This window comes from Brachypodium distachyon, chromosome 4, assembly GCF_000005505.3.
Source record: "Brachypodium distachyon strain Bd21 chromosome 4, Brachypodium_distachyon_v3.0, whole genome shotgun sequence".
NCBI classification, from domain to species: domain Eukaryota; kingdom Viridiplantae; phylum Streptophyta; class Magnoliopsida; order Poales; family Poaceae; genus Brachypodium; species Brachypodium distachyon.
Window position 1 is genome coordinate 1,251,939 of NC_016134.3, and position 24,142 is coordinate 1,276,080.

Consider the following 24,142-nt stretch of genomic DNA (forward strand, 5'->3'; position numbering starts at 1 on the left):
ACCAATAAGAATAAGAAGAAGAAAAATAAATAAGCCATTCCCATTATCTTGTTCTCTCACTAACAACTTAAGAACCAATTGAACAGAATTGCACATATAACTAATGTTTTCATTTTCATCGCGTAAAAATCTCTCTTTGTTCAATCATAATTATCTGTCCTCTTGTTCTTAAATAAAATGAATCAAATCATACCAATGGTGTCAATTTTTTTTGGCATCATAAAAAAAGAGCCAAATTTAGCTTATTGCTAGTGTTCTTTTTTGGCATTATTAATTGTGTTTTCATTTTCCTTTATTAATAGCTCATTATTATTACTCCTAAAGTCCTAATCATTTAACAACAACTAGCAGTACTGTATTCAGAAACAAATAGAGCCTTCTCTCTCAAAGCTGCTAACCACTCTCAAACTCATCACCACCACCACATGCTTCTCATTTCCATTGACAGTAGTGCTTTCTCATTTCTCAGTCCTCACAAGCTTGCAACCCTAGCTCTCTCTCTTTCATCTCTCTGCTCTCTTTTGAAAGATCCCTTCTTTTTCCCTTTCAGCTCCTCGCCCCCAATCCTTCCTTCTTTTGCCACACGAGATGTGGCTTGCCCGGAACTAGCAGTGGAGAGCAAAGCTTGGGGCAAAGCAGCAGCAGGGCCAGCCAAAGCTCAGATTCCCGTGGGCGTGGTGGCCGCTATTTCACCGCCCTCCACCCGCCGATTCACCGACGGAAGGATCCATCCAATCCCCCCAGCTGTCGGCGCCTTACTTTCCACTGGAGCCCGGTTTTCCTGGCGGATTTTCTCGTCGTTTCTTGGGCCAAAGGGCGGCGGCGCTTTGGAGCGTTTCTGTTGCGGTGGCGTCTTGAGGCTCGATCCACTGCGCCGGGGGCAGTTTCTGGTCCGGGGCTGGCTGGGAGCAGTTCTTGATGAGTTCTTGAGCTGGTTGCGGTGCCCCATCCATCCCTGTTGCTCGTGCTGTTCGATTGGTTTGGGGGGAATTGGTTCTTGCCTAGTCCAGGGTTCCTGTTCCTCTGGTTTCTCGCGGCGTCAATCGGGAGAAATGCCGGTTTTGCAGCCCCCAAGTTGACCAATTCGATTAAGCTCTTTGTTGGTTCCCAATCCCATGGCGGATTCGGGGCATTGAGGAACCGGTGATGGACATCATGACCTGGGCGCACATGGCGGCAGGGTGCGGCAGGGAGCGGGTCGCCTCCCTTGTCGATCGGCACTGGCCGGCCGTGTCCCGGGCCTGCGTGTGCTCGTCGTGCTTCGTCCTCGCCGCGCTGAGGCAGTGGCAGGGCTGCACGGCGCGGGGGTTCCTGGGGCTGGCGAGCTTGGGCCCCGCGGCCGTGTTTGTGATCCTCTGGAGCTTTTTCGTGTGCATGACCTCCCCGGTGTGCGCTCTCTACGCGCTTCTTATCCTGGTTAGTCCTGCAATTCCTGCTTATTTTTTGTGTGCTTGAGATCCTAAATCTTGTCATGTGCTGCCTTTTGCTATCTAAGTGTGGATTGCATGTTAGGTTCCATTTCTTTACTAAAGTATATACTCCGTAGTTAAACAGTCATTGCTTGTACGCAAGTAGTGTGCCATTTAAACTATCAAAGCACAGGATTAATTGGCTTGATGCATTACTGTCTACTGTAACCTTACATCACACTTTAGTATCCATTCATGCTATTTCTAGATTATATCTGTCTCTGTTTAAGGTTTATCTCACTAGAGGAAGGATTGGGTGGTGTCTTAAGGATAAACACTGCCTGTTCTATCCATTTTCTATCTATCTCTGTTTAAAGTTTATCTCACTAGAGGAAGAACTGGGTGATTTCTTAGGGATGAGCACTTGTGGCTGTTCTATCCATCCCTAGTAATCAGTTTCAGGTTGATTGTTAAATCCTCTTGTTTGTTTGATTTACGTGAAATGCTTAAGGCCATTTTGCAGGTGAGGCTTTGACTTATACATAAAGCTAACTTACTTTTGTCTATAAAGCAATTTGCTGTTTACGGAAAACAAATCACTAGGTGCTGGAAATTCACTTGTTCCAGCTACATGTTAGATTAATTCATTGACTATTTATCCAGACCGAGGCACGCCTGTTACTACTCATGGAGTTCATTATTAAACATGTTTTTTACTGTTTATCTACCATAGTATGAGTTTCAACCTGTGTATGTGTGTTCTGTGGTGGGATGAGTTACTAGTTATTTCAACATTTGTGTGTGTTTAGGGGATATCTGACTTTTTCAGCTAGATGACACTACCAAATAAATACGTAGGAGCAAAATAATAGAGGAAAAAGATATCTGGGGCTATTTTTGTTGTTGTTTTCTCCCTGCCACTTTTCTTATTGCACTACAGACTATGTTGCTTGTTGTCGTCACCTATTGTACTATTTTAGTTACTAACTTCTGCTTACAATAAATGTTAGAAGATCTCCCGCCTAAGAAGGATATTGGAAGAGGTTATGTTATCTAATTGTTTAATAAACTATTTCAGGGAGCTACTGGGGCAGTCATTCACTATATGGGCTATACACCTGGTCTTCTCATTGTAGGACTATTCGGAATATTGATTATGTGGATGTATGGCTACTTTTGGATTACAGGAATGCTTCTGGTTGCTGGAGGTTTGTTTATCTGAATATATAAGTCGCTTCTGATGATATTGTCCTACATTTTTATTTCGCCACATCTGTAGCCTTTTTTGCTTAATGATTTTGACCCTTAACCTAATGGAGGCTCCTCTGTGGTAATGCAGGTTCTATGTGCTCTTTGAAACATGCACGATTTGTGATACCTGTGTTGGCTGTATATGCTGTTTATTGTGTGGCTGTTCGTGTTGGATGGCTTGGAGTTTTCTTGACGCTGAATCTTTCTTTTCTGACAAATGATCTTCTGAACAAGTTGCTGCAAGGATATGAGGGCAGCACAGAAGAGATGGAATTTGAAGAAATGAAGGATCCTCATCCAGGGATGGATGAATTCTATCCTAGCTATGAATATCCTCCCGCTCCTGACAGTGAACCAGAGACTGTATCTTCTGCAAAGCCCTTTTGCGCATCGCCTACCCAAGATGTGTTGCATGTACAGAAAGAAGCATCTCCTAGTAAAATCGTGAAATCAGATTCGACTGCGTTGGATGAGATGAAGAGGATAATGGATGGTTCGACCTATTATGAAATTTTTGGCATCCCTCGGAACAGAAGTGCCGACCTGAAGATACTGAAAGGGGAGTACAGAAGAATGGTAATACACAGCAAACCTTTCAACCGAGAGAATTCTTGTTTCTGTTCCTTATTTTTGTGGTCTGTGTTTTGTCTGTCTAGGCCATGCTTGTCCATCCTGATAAAAATATGGGAAATTCATTGGCGTGCGAGTCATTCAAAAAGCTTCAGTCAGCTTATGAGGCAAGTACTTTGGGAGTATATATGCCTTAGGTTTTTCTTGATTAGATTATTGTCAAGTCTAGATCATAAATATGTTTTTTTCTACTGTTGATAAAGGTAACCGGTTTAGGCATACCTGTATGCAGGTTCTCTCAGATTTAACAAAGAAAAACAGCTATGATGAACAACTGAGGAAAGAAGAATCACGGCAAATGACTCAGAGATCCCGTGTTGTCTCTCAACAGGTGGGGTCTTGTTCTTGCAATGTGGAGTCCAAATGGCTTCCTTTTGTGCATGATCTGGTTATGTTTTGGAGCACACAATTTAATATCTAGTTTCATATGTAATCCCATGTCTTCAGCATACTGTTATAATGCTGTTTTCCGCTTTGGAGCTCAATTGTATTGAAAATTGACTCAGACATCTCATGCTATCTCAACAGCTTTTCTTGTTTTGTAAATATGAAATTTATTCAGTTATCATTTGTACAAAATCTGGTCGATTTTTTAAACAATGTGATTTCTACATGACCCTGCTGTTTTGAACAATTTTGTCCAGTACGATTTCTTTATGAAATTCATATATAATATAAAAAAAACTAAACTCATTTGTTAACTGTCTATTTTGCAGAGTGGGGTAGAGTTTCTCTCTGAAGAGTCCAGGCGTATACAGTGCACAAAGTGTGGTAACTTCCACTTATGGATATGTACCAAGAGAAGCAAAGCCAAAGCAAGATGGTGCCAGGTTAGGAGCCAGCATGTACTTTTTGGGCACTTGTTAACTGAGAGTACCACTGCAGCTGATTTGCATGAATTATGGGTATGCAGGATTGTTCTCAGCACCATGTTGCCAAGGATGGTGATGGATGGGTGGAAAATGGATATTCAACATCCTTGAAGGTACAGTTTTGTGCAGACTTCATTACATTTTACTTTGGTGTCAGTTTAGATGGAAGCACATATGGTCACTTGGATAGCTATCTTGGGCTTATCGCATTTAACTAGTACGAGCTGAGCATTAGTGGTTTAAAACAAATGGAGTATGTGTTTTAGTTAGTTAAGTTACAGCATGATCTTCTGAATTCTGGCACTCTGCAGAGATATTTGATAGAAAACCATTTAGTCTTCTTTTATGTAGTGAACTGCTTGCTTTTGTTGCTTAAACTAAGCTAATCCTATTCTTCCCGAGGTCAATTTTGAGCTTGATCAAATGTGGTCATTTGATCTGCTAACAATCCCAGAATGTTCTGCTCATGTATGATTCTATGGCATCCAAGGAAAATATCTAAGTTGCTAAAGGTGGATGCTCAAAGTACCTAGGGGTTTATAATTATATCTCAATCCCAGTACTAGCTACAGTGAATTTGTTTGTTGCATAAGCAAACAGTTCTGGATATCGGACAGCCCATTCAGGAATCTTGACTTGTAACATGCATGTCTATTTTGCAATGCAAACAGTTATGTTGAGTAGAAATTAAATCCAGTTCTTTCTTGCATTGTCCATTTCAGATAGAAATACCGCGAGCTTTTGTTTGTGCGGAGAGTAAAATATTTGATGTATCTGAGTGGGCTACCTGCCAGGTGTGTGCCTGTCTCCCTCTGTTTCATCATGTTTAATTTTCTTATACCTTTCAATTATTCACATGAATATGCACTTGCGACAATAAATGTCTCGAGTTATATGCTGTAGCTCAGGTCCAATTCCTTTTTCACGTGTGTGATGATCAATATCTAATTCACAGTTACTTATTTGGAGAGTTTGCACGCATTCCATGCCTACTACTCTGTAGTTCATAATGGCACATCATGTCAATTTTTACATCTTTCCAGATATACATGGTTGCTCTGTTATTTTCCTCTGTAGTTTTCTCACAATTTATAATTTACTCTCTTCGTCTAACTACTTTGATCATGACTGAATAGGTTTATGTAGTTTAGAATTATCCTGATCTCTCCCTCTACTTTGAAAATAGGTTCAGTTGGTCCTTCAATCTTGTGAGATGCATAGAATACTTAGTTGCCTTAATTTATTCCTATGTTAACTTGAGGTAACGAATAATATCCATGACATGGCCTTTTGAAGTTGAAGGACCATACTAAGCTGTCTAGCATAGTAGGACCAAAACTATATTTTGCACTTAATACAAGAATCACATTACAACTGATATGCCATTTTATGACAATAGACTAAGGATGACACCATGGTTTTATCTGAGAAAGGGTAACACTTCTCTAACTCATTTTGCTTTTGCTGATTATTATTATTATCCAGGGAATGGAGTGCAAACCAAACACTCACGGTCCAACTTTTATGGTAAACATGGTTGGTGCGGATAGGATGCCTCAGAGATCCTACAGTTCTCGGTATCCCTTTAGCCTAGACGCGGAGATGATCCCTGAAGATGAATTCGATCTGTGGCTTCAACAGGCATTGGCAACAGGAGTCTTCTCTGACAGCCCAAAACGAAGGAAAAGCTGGAGCCCCTTCAAACTAACTCAAAAAGGGGTAAGAAGTTGGCGAAGATCGTCATGAGGGCATGACATTAAGTAGGATGGCTGCATGGGCCTCAGATGACAACGACATTTGAAAAGGCAAACAATACAAGGGTTTGTATTTGTAAATAGACTGACAGAAAAGAATTGCCTGGCTGTGCAACTGGTTTTTGTCTGAAAAACAGAGAAACAAGAAGTAAAAGGAACTCTTAAATGAAAAGATGCAGTGAATCTGACTGTTAAAATTAGTGTTGTGTACCATGGCCATGGGTCCCCACGAGTTCATTCAACGATCAGGTGTGCAGTCGAAACACGGCACCGCTAGCTGTAGCGTACAAGCATCAGCACTGTATGGATCAACAACGGAAGCATGCGGACGCTCATGACGGGAACGGAAGGGTTTCTTCATTTTGAAACAGGATGCTCTTGTTCATGGAAGTAGAAATTTCTGGAGGAGTGAAAGAAGCTGAAAAGAGAGCAGAATCTGGCTGCTGTATATACATGGAAAATCTTTCATCAGAAATGTACTGCCTGTAACATGGTAATCCTCTGTCAAACTCCCATGATCCAGGGTATGTGCTGTAACAAGCTACGCGGCACTCTATAACGTCCGGGGATAATGATAATGGAGGCATAATTCTTTTTGACTTGTTGCCCCTACTAATGCTTAATCTGATTTACCCCTGTAATGGCCCCATCATACATTGTGTGGCCTGATTAGTGATTTCTGTAGGTGAGAGGTAATACTTGCACTCTCTTGTTGGAACTATCTGCAGGGTGAGATCTAGATTAGATTGCCTCATGATTTTTGGCATGTTTCTCTTTCCTTTTAATAGCTGAAGTTTGTTTCACATTCTCTTGGGTTTCTGGGCAGGGGCAGCTGCCCCTTTGATGCCACATATGAGTGCACGTGTATTGGGTAGATAAGTTTAGTACCTGGATAGAAGGATCGCATCTTAATATAAGGGAAACGCCCAAGCCATCGAATTGCTCAAGCCATGTACCTTCCGCAGAGTTGCTTTGGAGTTTCCAAACTGTGCTTCATTTGATTGTGCACTGCTCCTTTGCCGTAACCTTCCGGCGCACCCCGTGGCATTTGCACCCACGGTGTGGACCACACACCTGTCCCCTCTTTCCTTTAATCTATTTTGATTATGCCATCAGTGGCACCGTTTCCGCTTTATGTTAGCCAGGAGTAGCAGATAGGCTGGAATGCAACCATATTATGCTGCTCTGGTGGACTGAGAGGAATGGTAGAGTGTTCACAAACAATCAGTTGACTCTGATGGTGTGCAGCAAACTTATCAGTATTGTTGGACTTAGCTAGGGCAGTTCGAAAAAGGTAATTCAACCCACCCTGATTGCATCTAATCGAGTATTGTAAACTTTTTCTTGTACATCCTTCCTAATCAATGAAAAACAGCCGAGCTGGAGATATTCCGTCAGAAGAAAAGTGGTTTGCAAGTGCATGCTGAGGCCACGTACGCATTCTTTCCTGTCATTACTTCTTTCTCCATGGCTACAAAGGTTGAGGGCTTCCGACTAAAAATGTAATCAAGTGCAATAACATAAGGACTGCATCATCCACGGCACCAAATGGCATCTTACTGCAAGTTACCATACTAACTGAAAACCCAAATTGTGTTCAACCCAAATTCTGTCCAAAATATTTCTAGAATACACCCAACAGTTGTCGAGAGAGACAATTATTCAAACACACAACAGACTTGGGATCTTAGATACCCTTCTCCAACATTGCGCGAACTCGGGTAGGCAGACCGTACAGCCTGATGAAACCTTCAGCATCCGCTTGGTTGTAGATCTCCCCGTTCTCAAACGATGAGATGTCTTCCCTGTACAGGCTGTAGGGGCTCTTCCGAGACGTGACAGTCACCGAGCCCTTGTACAGCTTCAGGGTCACAGAACCTGTCGTTGTCGCCGTGATTGTTTCCATGAACGCATCCATGGACTGTCGGAGCGGGTCAAACCAACGCCCAGCGTACACCAGCTCCGCGTACTTGAGGGCAAGCATGTCCTTCCACTGCATTGTCTCCCTATCAAGTGTTAGGGCCTCAAGCTCGCGGACCGCAGCTGACATGATGGTGCCACCAGGGGTCTCGTAAACACCACGAGACTTCATCCCCACAAGGCGGTTTTCCACCATATCTATACGGCCAATACCATGCTTCCCACCGATTTCATTGAGCTTGGTAAGGAGAGATGCCGGCGAGAGATCCTTTCCGTTGATAGAAGTAGGAACACCGGCAACTATACCAATCTCCAGATACCTGATGTATGAACCCAAGTTTTATTAGATACAACGTGCTGGCATAGTAATATGTATATTATGGTGGAACAATGAAAAATCTATGTTCTGCCAAGCAAGTCCGTGAAAGTAGCTGGTTTTTTCAGTACAACGAATTATAATGCAACAAGAATGTGCGAACAAAGTGTTTACAACACAAACAGACTGATGGTAGAGTTACCAATTCGGATAATTTCTGTGCATGATATCAGAGGAAGAAAATATGCAGTTCATAGCAGCTCATGGTTTGAACAAGCCTTGTAAACTCAAATCTTAGTACCATACACATACAGTCTCACATGGCAAGTCTTTTGAAGCATAGCTAGATAGCAACCTAGTATGCTTGAGTTATAGATGCTGATTTCATGAACCATAACCTATCTTGAGTTAGCTGGTGGCTACACTCATTACAGAAAAAAGCATGGTCTAAGCTGTGAGCCGCATAAATATACGACTTTTTTTTCAGTAAGACAGTGTTTGGCTGCTAAGGAGATGAGATTTAGTCATGCCAAATTGGAACTTCACAATGCTGAATATCTCCAAAGTTCATCATAGAAAGATCCAACATCTCTAGTTCAGAACTGCTGTATCCAGGATCACAAACCTGTTTTGGCAGTTCTCTGTGCAACTAACCTCTACCATATACCATTTGGGAATATGTATGACCCATTGCAGGAATTTAATGACTATTGTACGCTACAGCAAAGATGAAAATAAAGAGTATAAAGAATATACAGACCACAAGCTATGGCCTATCGCAAGATAGGAGATTGATCACGTACTCGGGTTTTGAAGGTGCATTTTCTGGAGAAACAGACATCATATACATATCTTCTTTTGGCTCATTTGCTGGGTCTTCCAAAATGTCACCCTGCAACGTTGAAAGAACTCACATCATCAATTAAAGACATTGACAAGACAAAGATGCAGGAGATTATCAATGGCGTCAACTTAATTGATTTAGAAGTTCTGAAATTATGCATCATGTACAAGGTACTGCAAGATTCACATCCTCAACAACAGAAAGGAACAATAAAGCTCCGGAGAACATACGAGGTATAAACAAGGCAATGGCAATATACCTCATGACTAAGGTGCCACAAATTTCGATCACGGCTGTATATTGATTTCTTTGAAACTGGAACTGGCACGTTGTGTTTCTTTGCATACTCAATTGCATCTTCACGTCCTGTAATATCCCACTCCCTCCAAGGCGCCACCACTTTAAGTTCCGGATTTAAGGCATAGAATGTAAGCTCAAAGCGAACCTACAGAAAAGGTTAGCATCAGATGACTGTCCAAACTAACATTCGCATAAACAGCAGTATCTACCTGGTCATTGCCTTTTCCAGTGCACCCATGAGCAACTGCATCTGCACCAACTTCCTTGGCAACGTCGACCATTGCCTACAATGGATATACAAATTGTTAGTCCTCCAATCAGCCATACTATTTGGTGTCCTCACAGAAATAAAAGGATGTATGAAATGGTTGGATATAATCGTTTTAATACTTCATTCATCTAACAACTATGGAATTTACGTATTTAAGTCTGGCTCCTACAAATCTTACAGATCAACTGTTATCTAATATAAAAAGAAAATACAAATCATAAAAGAAAATAACTCATAAGAGAAACCGATAAAGTGCCTATCAAACGGCTAATGCAATTGAGGAACATTACACAGCAGACTGAACAATGGCTTAAATGGTCCTACTCAGTGGTGAAAAAGGACTGGCACCTAAGGATTGCCACAGATAGCAACTTGGTTTTGTAGCACCAATCAAGCAAAGATTTGCTGTGTTTTTATTAGAGTGCAGTTGCACAGCACATGGCATTATTGTGATTTCAGTATTCAAATCATGATTAGCTACTGTCTTGATTCCTTTTCATTTAAGAGCATGTTTGGAACACAGGAATTTTGCATGAAACAATTCAGTTCTCGCAGATATATGGGAAAAGAATCCTTGTGTTACACAAAGCCCAACTCAGTGGCAGATTATAGATCCACCCCTGGACCTACTCCATGACGCCTACAAGATTCAGTTTAGGAAAATTGAACAGAACTGTGCAACAACAGATGCCATCAACCTTGAACTACAAATAAGAAATGAAGGTGAGACTTGTAGGATTCTTGCAGGTGAGACTTTTTGGGAACAAATAAGAAATGAAGCATTACAGGGCAAACTTGAACTACAATGGCTATTATTCCAGTATGAGGAAGTGCAAGAAAACACATTGTCAATTAAAGATAGACAGAAAACAGATTTCAAATGTACTCATGAGACAATTATGCTAAAAACGTTATAAAGACACAAATACAACTATCAATTTCACCTTAGCAATAACAGGCCTAGCCATTGATGTACCAAGCAGATACTTTCTTTCGTAAACTGCACCAGCACGCAGGCAGGGATATATATATTGGCCAACAAATTCTTCTGTCAGGTCCTTGACAACAAGCTGGCTTGCACCACTAGCTTTTGCTTTTTTCTCCAATCCTTCCATTTCAATGGCACCCTACATTGTTTCAGAAAAAAAAATGTTGTATACAAAATATGCCAAAGTTACGAAACATGGGACGACATGAAGCCATAGGGACAACAAGTGAAAAAATAATTGATTTTTTAATTCATAATAAATATAACCATCTAAGTCATCAGCTAGTAATGTAACAAACAAGGACATGAAAGAGACAGCTGAGGCACTTATAGTTAGCATACCATCACATAATAAAATAGGACAGTAGAACTATTCAGTTGTATAGTAGAGCCTTGAGAATTACTCAAGTTATTTTAATATACCTGGCCAACATCAGCAGTGAAACATACGACTTCACAACCATAGTTCTCCCTTCAACATAAATCAAAACAGATAAGTTTAAGCTTCCCGACTGGTAAAAATCCATACTGAGGCAAGAAACCTTTTTTACCTGAGCCAGGGAACAATTACTGATGTATCCAAGCCACCGCTGTAAGCTAGAACAACTTTATTTAATTTGCCAAGCAATCCACCTTTCTTTTGATCAGCACTAGCAGTTGTGGCATGCTCTTTTCCACTTGCCATTACGCAACTAACAGCTGCAGATTATCACCGAGGACAAAATGATTATCATCATCTAACAAAAGCAATGCGCATCTCCTCCATATACAACCTAAAAACAAATCACTCAAGTTTACTACGTATCAGAAACACCCATCTTGCGTAAATGGCCCATGGACAATTGGACGCTAGCGGTGCTCATCAAACTTGATACTTGCTAAGCATGCGAACCAAGCCCTAGCTTGATTTTTGCCTCAGTTACGAATTGGCGAATAGTATTAAGGAGATGAAACGGGGAGCTAAAGGGCGGGATCTGTTGGTAGGGTGACGGGAGCGAGAGAAACGAGGGGGGATAGATACCTGCGGTGGAGGCGCTCGCACGAGGAGGAAGACGATAGACGGAGCGAGGGGGCTGGCGGTGGGATGGGGAGGGAGAGGTGGCGGCGCTCGCTCGAAGACGAAGACAAGCGACGGGATTCATGTTTCCAAGTCTGTCTGACCGAGCGAGAACCCAAGGGCACCTTTCGATGGAATCATATATATACAGTATAGCGTTAGATCGCTGGGCCAACGTGGGCCAAGGCGATGTTTTCGGCCCAAATACGGTAGAGAAGAGAACAGTATGCATACAGGACCAAATCATGGGTTCGATTTGAATTATTTCTGGGCCTATGCATGTGCCGACGCGGGATGGGCTGCGGCAGTTCTGGGCCGGTCGCAGGAACGGAGACGCAGCTGACGACGTCTTGGACATGTGCTGCGCGAACCTCGTCCTTTCTCGTCTTACACATGCAAGAAATTTTGAGGCTCGAAAAAACTCTTCGCGGTTCAAATTAGTATTACAACTATTTTGTCTAAGTTTTGTCTTCGATGTCATCCTGTACAATTTTTGATCCTTATGTTGTACTAAAATATTCCTCGTCAGTTCTCGAAGCTATGAGATGCGATTTGCAAAAAAGTGACCGGACTTGGCCAAAAGAACACCGGAGTTTGACCAAACACGGGGTTCATCTGAACATGAACAGGTCAAACTCGAGCCAAATCCGGTCAATCCGACATTGAATGTTAATGTGTGGTGGGCCAAACCCAGGCGAGACACGAGCTATACAAAAGTCCAGTCTGCGTGTACTAAAAAGAGTAGACGAACCTGGACGGGACTGGCATATGCATCGTGGTGTGGTGTCGTTTTCTTTTCTTTCTATTATACTCCGATGTACTAGGCAATAGTAGATCACCACGAAGAGACAAACATGCAAGAACGTTTTGTACACCGAGGTTAACACAGCCGAACTTAAATTAGGGTAAAGCAATGTTGTTTTGCGGGGCCTAGTAAGTGGAGTATAAGATCAGTAGAAGAGACAAACATGAGCGTTTGCATCGAGCTTAACAGCGGAGCATATAAAATATTAAGGTAAAGGGATGGTGTGATTGAGTGAGTGAGCCAACTCCACTACTAGCTACAAATGAATTAACCAATCAGCTGGAAAAGAGAAGGTTCTCTCGCCTTAAACAATCTTAAGGGCTAGCTGTACATGGCGGCTAGCTAGGCTACCTGCTCCATGTAAACACATGCGTGAATTCAGCTCGAAATAAGCCAGCAAAAAAAATATAGCTCAATCGTCAGGTCGAGGGGCGTTTATCTGAAAACTTAACTGAAAACTTGCATAGAGCGAACGTTCACTCCCCAACTTTTCGCGTGACGAGCAGAGGTATCATCGTTGCAGACTAAAGTTGTGGTATTCAGAAAAGAAAAGTTGTCAGTTACTTATGAAGTCCTGAAGAGGCTGTTCGGATTGCGTCTTAGACGGCATGGTCTCCTGGCCTAATGGCTGCCTGAAGCGTAAATTAATTTGTTTGTCTAGTGTCCGGCAGCAGCAAACCTGAGCTCAGCCGCATCTAGCACTAGTACATGGCTGACCAGGCAGCAACTTTTTTCAGGCATTTTTTGTCTGGGCCTCTGACCAAACAGGCCCTGAGTTAGCCACGGAAGGCAAGGGGCGTCGCGAATCTCAAAGCAGTGGAGCGGGGCGACCCGTGAGAGTGGACAGTGAAATAGAGCCGTCGGCGATACGCGGCTGTCACGGAAATCCTTCCTTCCTTTCTTTTCCTATCCGGTCAGCATCGCCTACTACACCACCATCGACAGGCAGCAAAGCAACAGCAAGCAACCACCGCCCCAATTTCCCTCTCTTCCTTTCGTCCTCTCCTCCTTCCTTCCTGGGGGGACGCCATCGAATTCTCCAACGGGCAACTGCAACTTCTGCAACCGCTCTCTCTCTGCATAAACCGACGGCGGGGGGCGCGAGGACAGACGAGGGGGAAAAAAGGAGGCGCCTTTGCTGTAAAGCGGGCGCACTGCTCTGCTCTGCTCTGCTCTCTTCTCTCCCTCCCTCGACTACTCCACCTCGCCTTCCCTTCCCTTCCCTTCCCTTCCCCCGCGCCTCTTTTGATTTTCGTTTCCCGCCCGGGGAAAATTGCAGCGGCGGCGGCTCTGCCTCTTCCTCCTGGCGGCCGGCCAGCGGGCCAGAGCGGAGTAGCCCACCCGACATGGCGGAAGTACCCGTGAGTTGTTCATCAGACTACCATCCCTTTTATTTCTTTATTTCTTCCCTTGTTTATACGAGCAGTACTACTTAGTTTGCTTCCTTCCCCACTTCCGAGAAGAATACTCCTCGATTCTTCAGTACAGCGGAGCCTGCGCTGCCCTGGACCTGGAGTACGGCCTGGTTGGTCCTCCCTGGATTTAGTGCAAGTTCCTGTTCTTTAATATTTTGATTACCGACTAGTAGTAGTACCAGTGTTGTATATTCTTGATTTTAATTACGGGGAATTGTCGGAGTACTGAGTAGTTATAAGATAATTAACTGCTTGTAAGTTGGAATTGTAAACTCATGTTTCAAAGATGGAAAATAGTCAAGTACTCCTACTAATAGTACTACTAATCTCCCGAAAGTTTGACTAAAAAACCTTTCCTGCGTTCAAGTTCGCTATACTGTACTGCTAGCCTCCTTCCGTCCCAATTCGCCTTCGCCATTAATTTTGATTTCCTCCAATCTGGAAGGGTTTGAATGGCTGCATTTTGACGGACATCTGTTCCGTCCATTTAGTTTTGCAAAAAGGAGAAGAAGAAACGCTCTTTGAATTTTCTTTGTTTACTAATCGTAGTCCTTGCTAGAGTACTAAACCCCCATGTTTCTCTGTAACCTTTTCTGCAGTTGGAGGATGAGCTGCAGAGAGAGCTCTCTGGCATCATGATCCAGAGCTACATTATGGGTCTGCGCCGTGAGTTCGAGACCAAGCTATGGGAGAATCAGAACCGTATCAGCACCCTGACCAAGAACTGCAACGAAAATGTTTCCGAGATCGCCGCGCTGCGGGATGAACTTGCCGGCATCTTGAGCGCCGTGGCAGCTTCAGAGTCCAGCGTGCTTCCTCCCCATACTAGTCTCGAGAAAGTCGATGAGACGAGCTCTCTGAAGATGAAAGATGATGGCGGCGAGCCTCCTGTAGCAAGACAGACGAATGAGGCCATGCTTGATATCCCGGATTTTTCGCTCTTGAAGCACATGAGCGGCGAAGAGATCACGGGGTTCCTCAAGTCGGAGTGGCTGAAACTGCGAAGGCAGCATGAGATTGAGTTGCATGCGAAGACCGAGGAGTTGTTCAGGCTGAAAAGGGATTTCGCGAAAGATGGCGCCATGTTGCCTTTTAGGAAAGAGAGAGAGCTTGAACTCATCAAATCAAAGCTGTCTCAGACGATTTCAAAACTGGATGAGATCATATCGAGGAAAGAGGGCTCTTCTTTTAACCATAAAGAGGATGATGAGCTATGCAGGTTGAAGGACAGAATTGGTTCTTTACTTGATGAAAATGAACATCTTCGAGGTTTGCTGGCCAACAAAAGAAAGGAGAATAAGCAGCTTGCTTCACAAGTAGTGGACGCGCATAGTGATATTATGCAACACTCGCTGTCAAAGTCAAAACTTTTGAATCAAGTCGACAAGCTCAGTGGTCAGCTTGAAGATCTAAAGATTGAGAGCCACTTGAAAGATTTATTGGACCTATCTGTATTAAGAGAAGTTTTCGGCAATTATGAAAATCAGATTGATGATAGTAACCAGGAGGAGTGGTTCCTCAGAGATTTGCTCATGGAAAAAGAAGAGCAGATACGTGTTATGTCCGGAGAAAAACATAAGCTCAAGTATGAAAATGACCAGCTTGTTTCAATTGCAGGATCGACATTGGTTCAGCACCATGAGGAATTCGACCTGGTTAACGACGAGCTTTCGATGTTTAGAGAGAAAGTCTGTGAGCAAGAATTGCTGATTCTAGAGTTCAAAGGCGAGTCGAATTCAATGAAGAGCTGCCTTTATGAGGCTTTGCAGCAAATCCATGTGTGCAAGCAAGAGATATATGGGCTGACTGAGACCTTAACTTCCATGTCTGTTGCCTTGGAGGAAGCAAAAGAACAAAATGCCTCACTTGATGCCACTATCCGGGAAATGAAGAAGACACCAGTCCCATGCATCGACAGTCATAGTGGGCACGCAGGGCACCTAGAATTTGATCTTGTCAGTATGGAAAAGCTGTCAAAAGAATACAGTGATTTTGAGAGCAGATTAGCACAAAGTATGAAACAAAATGAAATTAGGTGCGCAATTCATTAACATCTCTTTACATTATGATATCGTTCTTTATTCTAAACATATGCATGTTACTAAAGACTAGCAGCTTGTACTCTTGTCTGTTTCATATTTCCAAGTGCATTGGCCTATTGTTCATTTTTAAATTTTGGCGCAGGTTGACTAGTATAATTTGTCAGTTTAACCCACTAGTACAGCAAGTTGCTGTATTAAAGAAAAGGGAATTCTGGTATAAACAAATACTTGAGATTAAATGTTCGAATCTCCTGAAAGCAGAAGCTGAGGTTAGCTTTTCTTTTAGTCTTCCTTTATTTTTTGCTTTCAATCCGCTAAGCTACAATTTCCTCACAAATGGAGTGTGCTTTTGAGCTCTAAGGTGGAATGCTGAACAAAATTCCAAATGAGTGTCGACATGGGTTGATGTAAAAAACTAACAGGGAATGCCTGCTGATTAGTTACATATTCATTTCTCTTGCTGAATTCTGAAACACACATGATGCTGGCTTTGCATTTTATCCAAAGTAAAAGAAGAAATCTAGCATCTAGATAAGGTGGAACACAAAGTCATACTCCCTCCATTTCACAAAGAATGGCACGCACGCATTTCAAGATTTTACTTTGACCAACAATTAGACTAATGATTTGAGAGTTTTGTGCTACAAAAACTATCTCATTGGATTCGTATTTCAAAAACCTTTCCAACAATATAAAATTTGTAACATATAACCTACATATATTAGTGTAATCATTGGTCAAAGTTCCATCTCGAAAAGCGTGGGCGCCATTCTTTGTGAAATGGAGGGAGTAGTGTTTTATTCATGTTAACTACAGTTTTAGGTTATTTCTTTTTTTAGAGAAACTGGGTGATTACATCTTCAGTTGTTAACTAACCATTTTATGCGTGTAATGAGACTATTCAGAGTTCTTTCCTAATGTGCTTCAGGTTGATATACTTGGCGATGAGGTCGACACCCTTTTAAGTGTTCTTGGTAAAATATATATAGCACTTGATCGTTATTCTCCTGTTTTGAAGCATTACCCTGGGGTAAGATAATTGCTCCATCATTTTCATGATACCAGTTCTGTACTTTTTGTTGTTATTATTTTCTGGGGCAAGGTTGTAGAGTTCATAATCTTCTTCTGATAATTCCATCAGGTGACAGAGATTCTGAATCTAACGCAGAAGGTGTTGAAAGGAGAAACTGTTTAGCAACATAACACATTGGTGAAACATTAGTTAGCTTTGGGCAGGTTTTCGCATTGACTTACAGGGAGGAAAGATGTTAGCTTACAGATCCAAGTGCAGTCAAAGTAGTAGACAGCATTGTTCAATTGCTAGTGTGACAAGGCTTTTCTAGGCTTGTTCTTTAGTCTTTTCTAGCGTTGCTTAGTGTTGTATCAGTGTGCAGTTAGTAGTTGTCAATACACATCATAGGGTTTTATTTGTGTTAATTACAGATTTAGGTTATATTGTGGGTGATTATTTCTCTCCTTTTGGGAAAATTGGGTGATTATTTCGTTGGGTGCAGAAAGTTCAGCTTGTTATTGTCATAGTTGTCCTGCCCTAGCTTGTATTCTCAGTGATGATGTATTTCTATCCTAGTCTGTGTTGTCAGTTGTCACTTGTCTTGTCAGTGTTTTTGTGTTTGTAAGCTGTAACTAATGCAGTTTTCTCTAATCCATTTTAACACTGGAAAGCAGTAGATATTTGCAATACTGCCAACTAGTTGATGAAAGCACCTGACTGTCATTTTCTTTACTCTAGTCCTCAGTGGCCAATACATTCACACGAGCCCATGGGCCATGGGCCATGGGCCAGTGAGAAGCAGCATCATGCACTTCTAATAAGTAGAAACCCATCATCTCAAGAAAGAGGGTGTGTAAACACATGATGGGTTCATGCATGGAAAGAAATGTACTCCAAACATAAAATATCCCCCTAAAAAAATTACAATATTATAACTGCTTTGAATTTTGTCCTCTATGTTTCTTATACATGTTTAAGAAATTCTAAAAATGTTATCACAAGCAATTTGTTGACTGTTTTCTGCTTGCAACTTTTCTTTTTAGAAAATAAATTTGAAAGCATAAAGTGTCAGATTTTTCCCTTAGGATGGAACCCATCCAGAATTAACCAAAGTTCATCCAAACAATGGCACAAGGAAAGAAGCACCTCTAAAATACAGTATTTCACTGAAACGAGGGGGCCAAAGAAGGAGAAGCCAATTTGCTAATTCATCTCTCAGTCTCACACCACACGTTTCCCCTCTTCTTCCTCCTCGCGCGAGCGCCGCCACCCATCCCGCTGCCGAGCGCCCGAGCCGTCTTCCTCCTCGCGCGAGCGCCTCCACCGCAGGTTGATCTCCCCTTCGATTCTCTCGCCCCCGACCGTTTCTCCTCCCATCACCCCACGAAACGGATTCCGCCCTTTATATCCCCGTTTCATAATCTTCCCCAATTCGTAACTGAGGCCAAAAAAAATCAAGGTAGGCCTTGCCCTACTGGGTCCTCCGCCCGTGGGCTGACAATTCTGTTGGTACCCATTTGTTGACATTAAGAAAGAAGTGTACACGGGCGGCATGAGGCTGTGATTTCACAACCTTGACCGGGGACAAATGCATTCTCCAAGTTGCTCATAAGTGGAATTATGGCTCTGTAGATAATCTTTATGGTGTTGGGGGGAATTAACATAGGAAGGGCTCGCGTCGGGTGCAAAATTGGGTAAAATGACCTTCTTGTTAGTAGGAGCATGAGGTTATGTGCTTAATCTTTCACCCTATTTCAGTGGCAGCGCAAGCATTTTATATGTACTAGGTATTGTATTTTCGTGCAGCGGGGGTTGTGGTGGTTTGTCGCGTCTTTTGCGCTTGTGTGGGTGGTATCTAGGCCATGTTTTGTTTGATGGCGTCGGTTGTAGTGTCTGTCTGACAGCCAAGGTGGCCGTTGGATGTGGTCTTGTCTTGAGTGGTTGGTTGTTTCGGTCTGGTTATAGGTTTGTAATTATATTCATTTATCAATGCGTCAAGAGCAAGCTTTGCGTTTTCTCAAAAATAAAGTTTGCTAAATTGCTCAGCGCCTGGGCCGCTAAGGGCCTGTGATATGTAGACGTTCCGTTGTGCTTTTATGTACTTGGGTCTTGGGATGCAAACTGAGGGCTGTATAGTACTAGTGTTTATTCGCACTGGTATCTGGTAATTTTCGAAAAAACATTCCGGGGGTATGACTATATGCCCTTGCTTTGCACAATTCCCGTACCCAATTTTTAACTAGTAAGTATGTTGATCACGACTTCGGTGCCTATCCTATAGGTACATGTCATTGTAAAACGCGGTATTGGAATTAGCGAAAAGTTTTTGACTAGCAAGAATTGCAGAAAAAAATTGGTTTTGAAAGCCACGTAAGTCAAAAGAGAGTGCTTCACGAGCATTATGCTTCTATTTGGAATGCTTCCGTTTGTTTTGCAGGCATGATTCACAAAGGTGTTTTATTACACATGTCACAACCCCTTCAATTCCGAACTTTCCAAATTTTCTTTCTTAGTTACCTAATAGAAAAAAAAAACATAGTAGTAGGATTCAGGTATTTTTCTTATTGGTTGCTCTTTTTAACGCCTGAATTAATGTGTATTGATCTAATGGCTAAAGCTCTGTTCATGTTCAGCTGTCCTGCAAAAAGACTACATTCTATGATCAAAGAATTTGTTGGAAGCTACTAAAAGAAGAACCAAGTTGATATTGCAGAGGGGCATAGCTGGTCCAGTAGGGCTGGCTTCACAAGATCAGCCACGGCTCTAAGAAAAGGACCCCGTGTTACACTAAGAAGGGGAAGACAATGTGTCCATCGCTTTCCTAAGTTTCTTCTTGCATCGCCTTCTTTCCACGGTGGCCGCGGTGCCCTCCCATCTGCTGGGGGGCATCCTTCTGATCTGACCTACCTTGCTGGTGGTGGTCGTGCTGAAGTCTGAACTAGGATTTTAGTACTGTAGTTAATTCAGTTAGTATAGTCCATATATTTAAGTGTCGGAAGCATGGTGTCAGCCACCAAGTTAGAAGGTGAATACTCATTTCATGGCAAGAACCCTCCTCTGGATCAATCTGAAGGTAATCCAGGGATTCTAGATTCGATGTATTTCCTGTACTATTGTCTATGTTTTTGGCACCGACAAACTAGTATTGTAAAAAGGATGAGCTAGTGTACAGTGTAGACCAGTTTGTTCTTCTATGTATCAAACTCAATATGCTACACGAGTGGATTAGCTAGCCACGTTGCATTTTCAACTCATGATATGTGCCTACTTAACAACGACTAGTTTGAATAACAAATCATTTGTAGATATTTTACAGAAGCACGTCATTTTTCACAAAACCTAGCTTATGCTTTTAACCCTTGAGAGCAGTAGCACAGGTCTGATCCTTTTCTTTCTTTTTTCACCTTGTGCCGCTGTAATAGTCATAACTTCTATTTGGATCTTCAGGTGTGAAGCTACATCTTTACCGTTTTGGTATAGAACATCACGGAAATGATGACCTTAAAAGAATCACATGTATCGATCAAGCCAGCCCAACTTTACTTGATACAATCATTCTTTCTCAGGTTTGCATTATCCGAGCACGATTTCTCTGATGTCTCATGGCATCATTTCATTTGTCGTTTATGACTCTCCTCTTTCCCAGTGGGAGAATTTTGCTCGGGAGGGCCATTTGGGATATGATGTTACTACTTGCAAACTTAAGGTGCTTGCTGGATACCCTCTTTCCCTCTCAGACACACCAAAATTCTTCCATATGTAGAGAATTGCAACTTCTTAAATTCTGGATGCTTTTCCGTCAAAAATAAATTGTGGATGCTTGTTCACATTGGTTTATGATACACAACCTAAAAATTGCAATACGAAAATCGACCAAACAAGCTAGACAAACATGCACACACACCATGTAGGTGGTATTGATATATTCCCTGTCAAAAGATTGACCAGGTCACTCAACCCTGTTAACGATATGTTTGTATGATGGGTTTTGGAATTTTGTACAGGTAATTGAAGGTGAAAGGAATTTTGTTGTTCAGATGAATGATAAGTGGGATTCATTTTTGCTCAAGGAATATGGCAAGTTCCGTCAACCTTTGGGATGCCTGAAGCCAGATTGTACTGAAAGTCATGAGGAACTGCTTTTGTGCATTGCACAAGGAGAGAAGGATGTACCTGAGGTTGTTCCCTCAGCAACACCTGTTAACGATGGAGTACTGCTGATTGCAAATGTGTGTAGCTTCTAATAACTCTTTACCTCATTTCCTCTCTGAATGTAGATATAATATACAAGTGCTAGTGAATCCATTCATCGTTCTTTTTCATTTCTCATGGTCATCTTTTTCTCCTAAAGGCATATCCTGTTGAATATGGTCACATCTTCTTGGTCCCAAGTGCAACCAATCAACTCACTTCCTTTTGGGATAGAAGGATGTTTGGGCTGATTATGAGAAGTGCCTCTGAAGTAAACAATGCAGCATTCCGTGTTTTCTTTGATGATGGCACATCTATTGTGCCAGACCGCATGTTTTTTGAGGTAACAATGTAGTTCTGCTGCCTAAGGTTTTCAAATTACTCTAGTTATTTAGTGTTCACTTGTCATGTGCTTGCATGATATCATGGGAATAACTATTGAGTTGTTTGCTGGTGCCATCTACACTGAGAGTTCAACCATAGATATGCTGTAACGTGTTATTACAGGCTGGCAACAAAGCTCAAAGCCCTTATGTTGCCTTCTATTTTTTGGTACTCTAATTAATATGCCATGATGAGTAAGATTTCAGTAGGCAGATTAGCATACAATGACACAGTTGCTCTATTATGAGTTAATCAAAATCAGTGAGCAGAGATATTTCTGCAATAGGATATTGCTGAGATGCTAGAACAAGTGGTTTGCAATAGATGCTTGAGAAGAATCTCATGGTGTTATTTTTGCCAAATATTACAGGCCTGTTACTTTGCTAATCCTTTACCTGTGGAGTCTGCCTCGACTGTTGCGATATATGATGGGAAAGCCAGATCAGGCATTCGTGTGTACGAAATAGTTGATTACCCTCTAAAAGCTCTGGTGTTCACCAGCAACAATGTAAACGCACTTGTTAATGTTGTCAGTGAAGTATCGTCAACTTTGCATGAGAACAAGACTGCATACAGCTTGCTGATCTCCAACCATGGCAGAAATGTTTGCTTGTTTCCGCAGGTGAAACTCATTTGTGCATCATGTTCCATTTCTAAACAAATTTGCTAGCAACCAATGAATGGATAAACATTAATCTCCAGTGTTTGGTTTCAGGCAAAAAGTCTGGTCACTGGCTGCTGTCTTCCTGCCTGGGAGTGCTGTGGCTACTTTGTTTACGGCACCAAGGCTGATTTCGACAAAGCTTCTGAGACCGAAATTTCTGACAAAATGGCTTCGTTCTCATTCCAAGATGATGCTTTTGAAGACCTGAAGAATCTTTGTTGTGCTATTGCCGATGATCATGCCATGTAACTCTGTAACTCTGTGCAGAATAAAACTCAACTATCAACATTGCGTGTGAGAGTCCATTATGCACAATTGTGCTGAGTGTACCGCCTTTATAAATACTGTGTGTCCATGGTCCTTTATTCCCTGCGTCTAGTGGTTTATGCCTAAGTACTATGGTACATATGCCTGAACATTTAGATTGCTCAATAAAGGTTGCTGTTGTCAATACTGTATATCATGTCCCCTCGTGGTACATGAACTATTGCAGATCTGCAGCTTGCAGAAACATATTATCTGCAGCTGATCTTTATTATTAAATATAACAATGGTTTTTGTGTTACGCATGTAGAAGGGGAGGAATTAGTAAGTGTTGCTGCTGAACATGCAGTTCTTCTATGATTATTTTGCAACCTAACATCTATCCTACGTTAGATTGTATTTGGGTTGCAAACCTAAGTGATTCTATAATTAATGTGAGTTTATTGGCTTACCACATTTTCCTCACAACTTGTGCATTTTGGTTCTATAATTAATGTTATGTTCTCATTTTTCCAGTTCTAATTGGAAGATGGGCAGATGACAACCTGTAGAAAGGAAACTTGTTAAAGTACAACTTCTGCCATTGTTAAGACCTTATTACTTGCTGCATCACACTGAACATCTATCCTGAAGCAGCAGCATCATCAACAGGGTTTCTCGCAGAAGCAGCGAATCATGATGGGGTTGAAGCTGATCATCCTGCACTCCCCTTCGGTGAATCCCTCGCCATGGCAGTGCTCGACGCATGCGTCCTTGCTGCAGTAGAAAGTAGTGTAGGTCTTGCTGAACTCCGTGCAAGTCTCGCCTTCGGAACCTGCAGGACAAAATTTGTGCATGACAGCATCAGACCTTATTTTCTTTTACAGTAACACAAGCAGCAAAAAGAAGTGATAGAGCTGTGAGAGAAGTGTCAGAGTCTTCAGGTGATTTTTTCTCAGGCAAGGCATTACCAGGAAGTAAAAGGAGTGGCATGATCAGCAGCAGCAAGCACAAGGCTGGCACCCTGAGGAAACCCATGTCTCCAGGAAGAAATACTCAAGAAAGGAAGGAAATGGTACAGATCCAAACAGGTCAGTGACATCTCTTCTTATAGCAATGTGCCCATGCGAGGGGGGTGGTGGTGTAAACAAAAAATAAAATAAAATAAATGAGTATGATGCAACTATATATATATCTCGAAGATGCAGATAACTGGATGATGCAATTACATATATCTCGAAGATGCAGATAACTGGATGATGCAATTATATATATCTCGAAGATGCAGATAATTGGATGATGCAATGTCAGGTCAGAAATTTTTTAAATAGCGGGCTATAGCACCGCTATAGCATTTGAGTGGGTCTCTGCTACGGCAGCTATGCTCGCTAAAGCAGGATTTAGCGGTGCTAAATGATTTAGCTGTAGCGGTTTAAGAGCGGGCAAAACCAAATTTTGAGGCAGGCAACAAATTTGGACCATCAGTTCCAAAATAGCTGCATGCAAGGCCCAAAGCCACATCCTAAACTCACCCCCGCGCCCATCTTTGGACTCCCGGAGCCCTGGTTACCTTGATTGTGTCCATCAATTGAGAATACTTATGATCCCATCTCACCTTTCAGAAAGACTGGCAGGAGACTTCAGATCAGCGTTTTTCTTCTTCTTCTTCTTCTTTTCTTGAAAGACGTCACGTTATCCGATGGGACCCACGCGCCTCGTCTTCCCGGAAACCCCTTGTCGACTCCTTTCACCCAACCCAGCCGCCCGTGCTGAC

General features: G+C 42.2%; 4 protein-coding genes and 1 long non-coding RNA gene across 7 annotated transcripts; 3 read left to right on the top strand and 2 right to left on the bottom strand.

Annotated features, from left to right (window-relative positions):
• The first annotated feature begins 389 nt into the window (after positions 1-389).
• LOC100845244 lies at positions 390-6,717 on the top strand. Its single transcript, XM_003579103.4, has 9 exons — positions 390-1,416; positions 2,488-2,617; positions 2,749-3,236; positions 3,317-3,397; positions 3,523-3,621; positions 4,007-4,120; positions 4,204-4,275; positions 4,885-4,956; positions 5,648-6,717. Exons 1-9 carry the CDS (start codon positions 1,147-1,149, stop codon positions 5,906-5,908), a joined length of 1,587 nt encoding a protein of 528 aa, XP_003579151.1. The 5' UTR covers positions 390-1,146; the 3' UTR covers positions 5,909-6,717.
• Positions 6,718-7,340: 623 nt separating this feature from the next.
• On the bottom strand, positions 7,341-11,731 carry LOC100844015 (argininosuccinate synthase, chloroplastic). The gene is made up of 8 exons (XM_003577425.4): positions 11,577-11,731; positions 11,107-11,254; positions 10,979-11,027; positions 10,512-10,694; positions 9,506-9,580; positions 9,256-9,441; positions 8,956-9,044; positions 7,341-8,156 (listed from the first exon to the last, which is right to left on the bottom strand). The coding sequence occupies exons 1-8, from the start codon at positions 11,695-11,697 to the stop codon at positions 7,604-7,606; spliced, it is 1,404 nt and encodes a 467-aa protein (XP_003577473.1). The 5' UTR covers positions 11,698-11,731; the 3' UTR covers positions 7,341-7,603.
• A 1,589-nt stretch (positions 11,732-13,320) lies between these two features.
• On the top strand, positions 13,321-17,595 carry LOC100845547 (WPP domain-associated protein). Of its 2 annotated transcripts, XM_003579104.4 has the most exons (5): positions 13,324-13,778; positions 14,432-15,867; positions 16,017-16,143; positions 16,803-16,904; positions 17,016-17,595. In XM_003579104.4, the coding sequence occupies exons 1-5, from the start codon at positions 13,764-13,766 to the stop codon at positions 17,067-17,069; spliced, it is 1,734 nt and encodes a 577-aa protein (XP_003579152.1). In that variant the 5' UTR covers positions 13,324-13,763; the 3' UTR covers positions 17,070-17,595. The 2 variants fall into 2 exon arrangements, 1 of the variants encoding a protein (XP_003579152.1); XR_732032.3 differs by lacking the exon at positions 16,017-16,143 and having other exon boundaries at positions 13,321-13,778.
• A 462-nt stretch (positions 17,596-18,057) lies between these two features.
• Positions 18,058-22,583, top strand: LOC100821966 (GDP-L-galactose phosphorylase 1). Of its 2 annotated transcripts, XM_003577439.4 has the most exons (8): positions 18,058-18,215; positions 19,520-19,959; positions 20,334-20,452; positions 20,533-20,592; positions 20,891-21,115; positions 21,238-21,420; positions 21,832-22,083; positions 22,177-22,583. In XM_003577439.4, exons 2-8 carry the CDS (start codon positions 19,887-19,889, stop codon positions 22,372-22,374), a joined length of 1,110 nt encoding a protein of 369 aa, XP_003577487.1. In that variant the 5' UTR covers positions 18,058-18,215; positions 19,520-19,886; the 3' UTR covers positions 22,375-22,583. The 2 variants fall into 2 exon arrangements, with proteins under 2 accessions (XP_003577487.1, XP_014758224.1); XM_014902738.2 differs by lacking the exon at positions 18,058-18,215 and having other exon boundaries at positions 18,393-19,959.
• Positions 22,584-22,815: 232 nt separating this feature from the next.
• LOC100824735 lies at positions 22,816-24,132 on the bottom strand. Its single transcript, XR_732033.2, has 2 exons — positions 23,340-24,132; positions 22,816-23,203 (listed from the first exon to the last, which is right to left on the bottom strand). It is a non-coding gene; the product is annotated as an uncharacterized LOC100824735 (long non-coding RNA).
• Between the last annotated feature and the right edge of the window lie 10 nt (positions 24,133-24,142).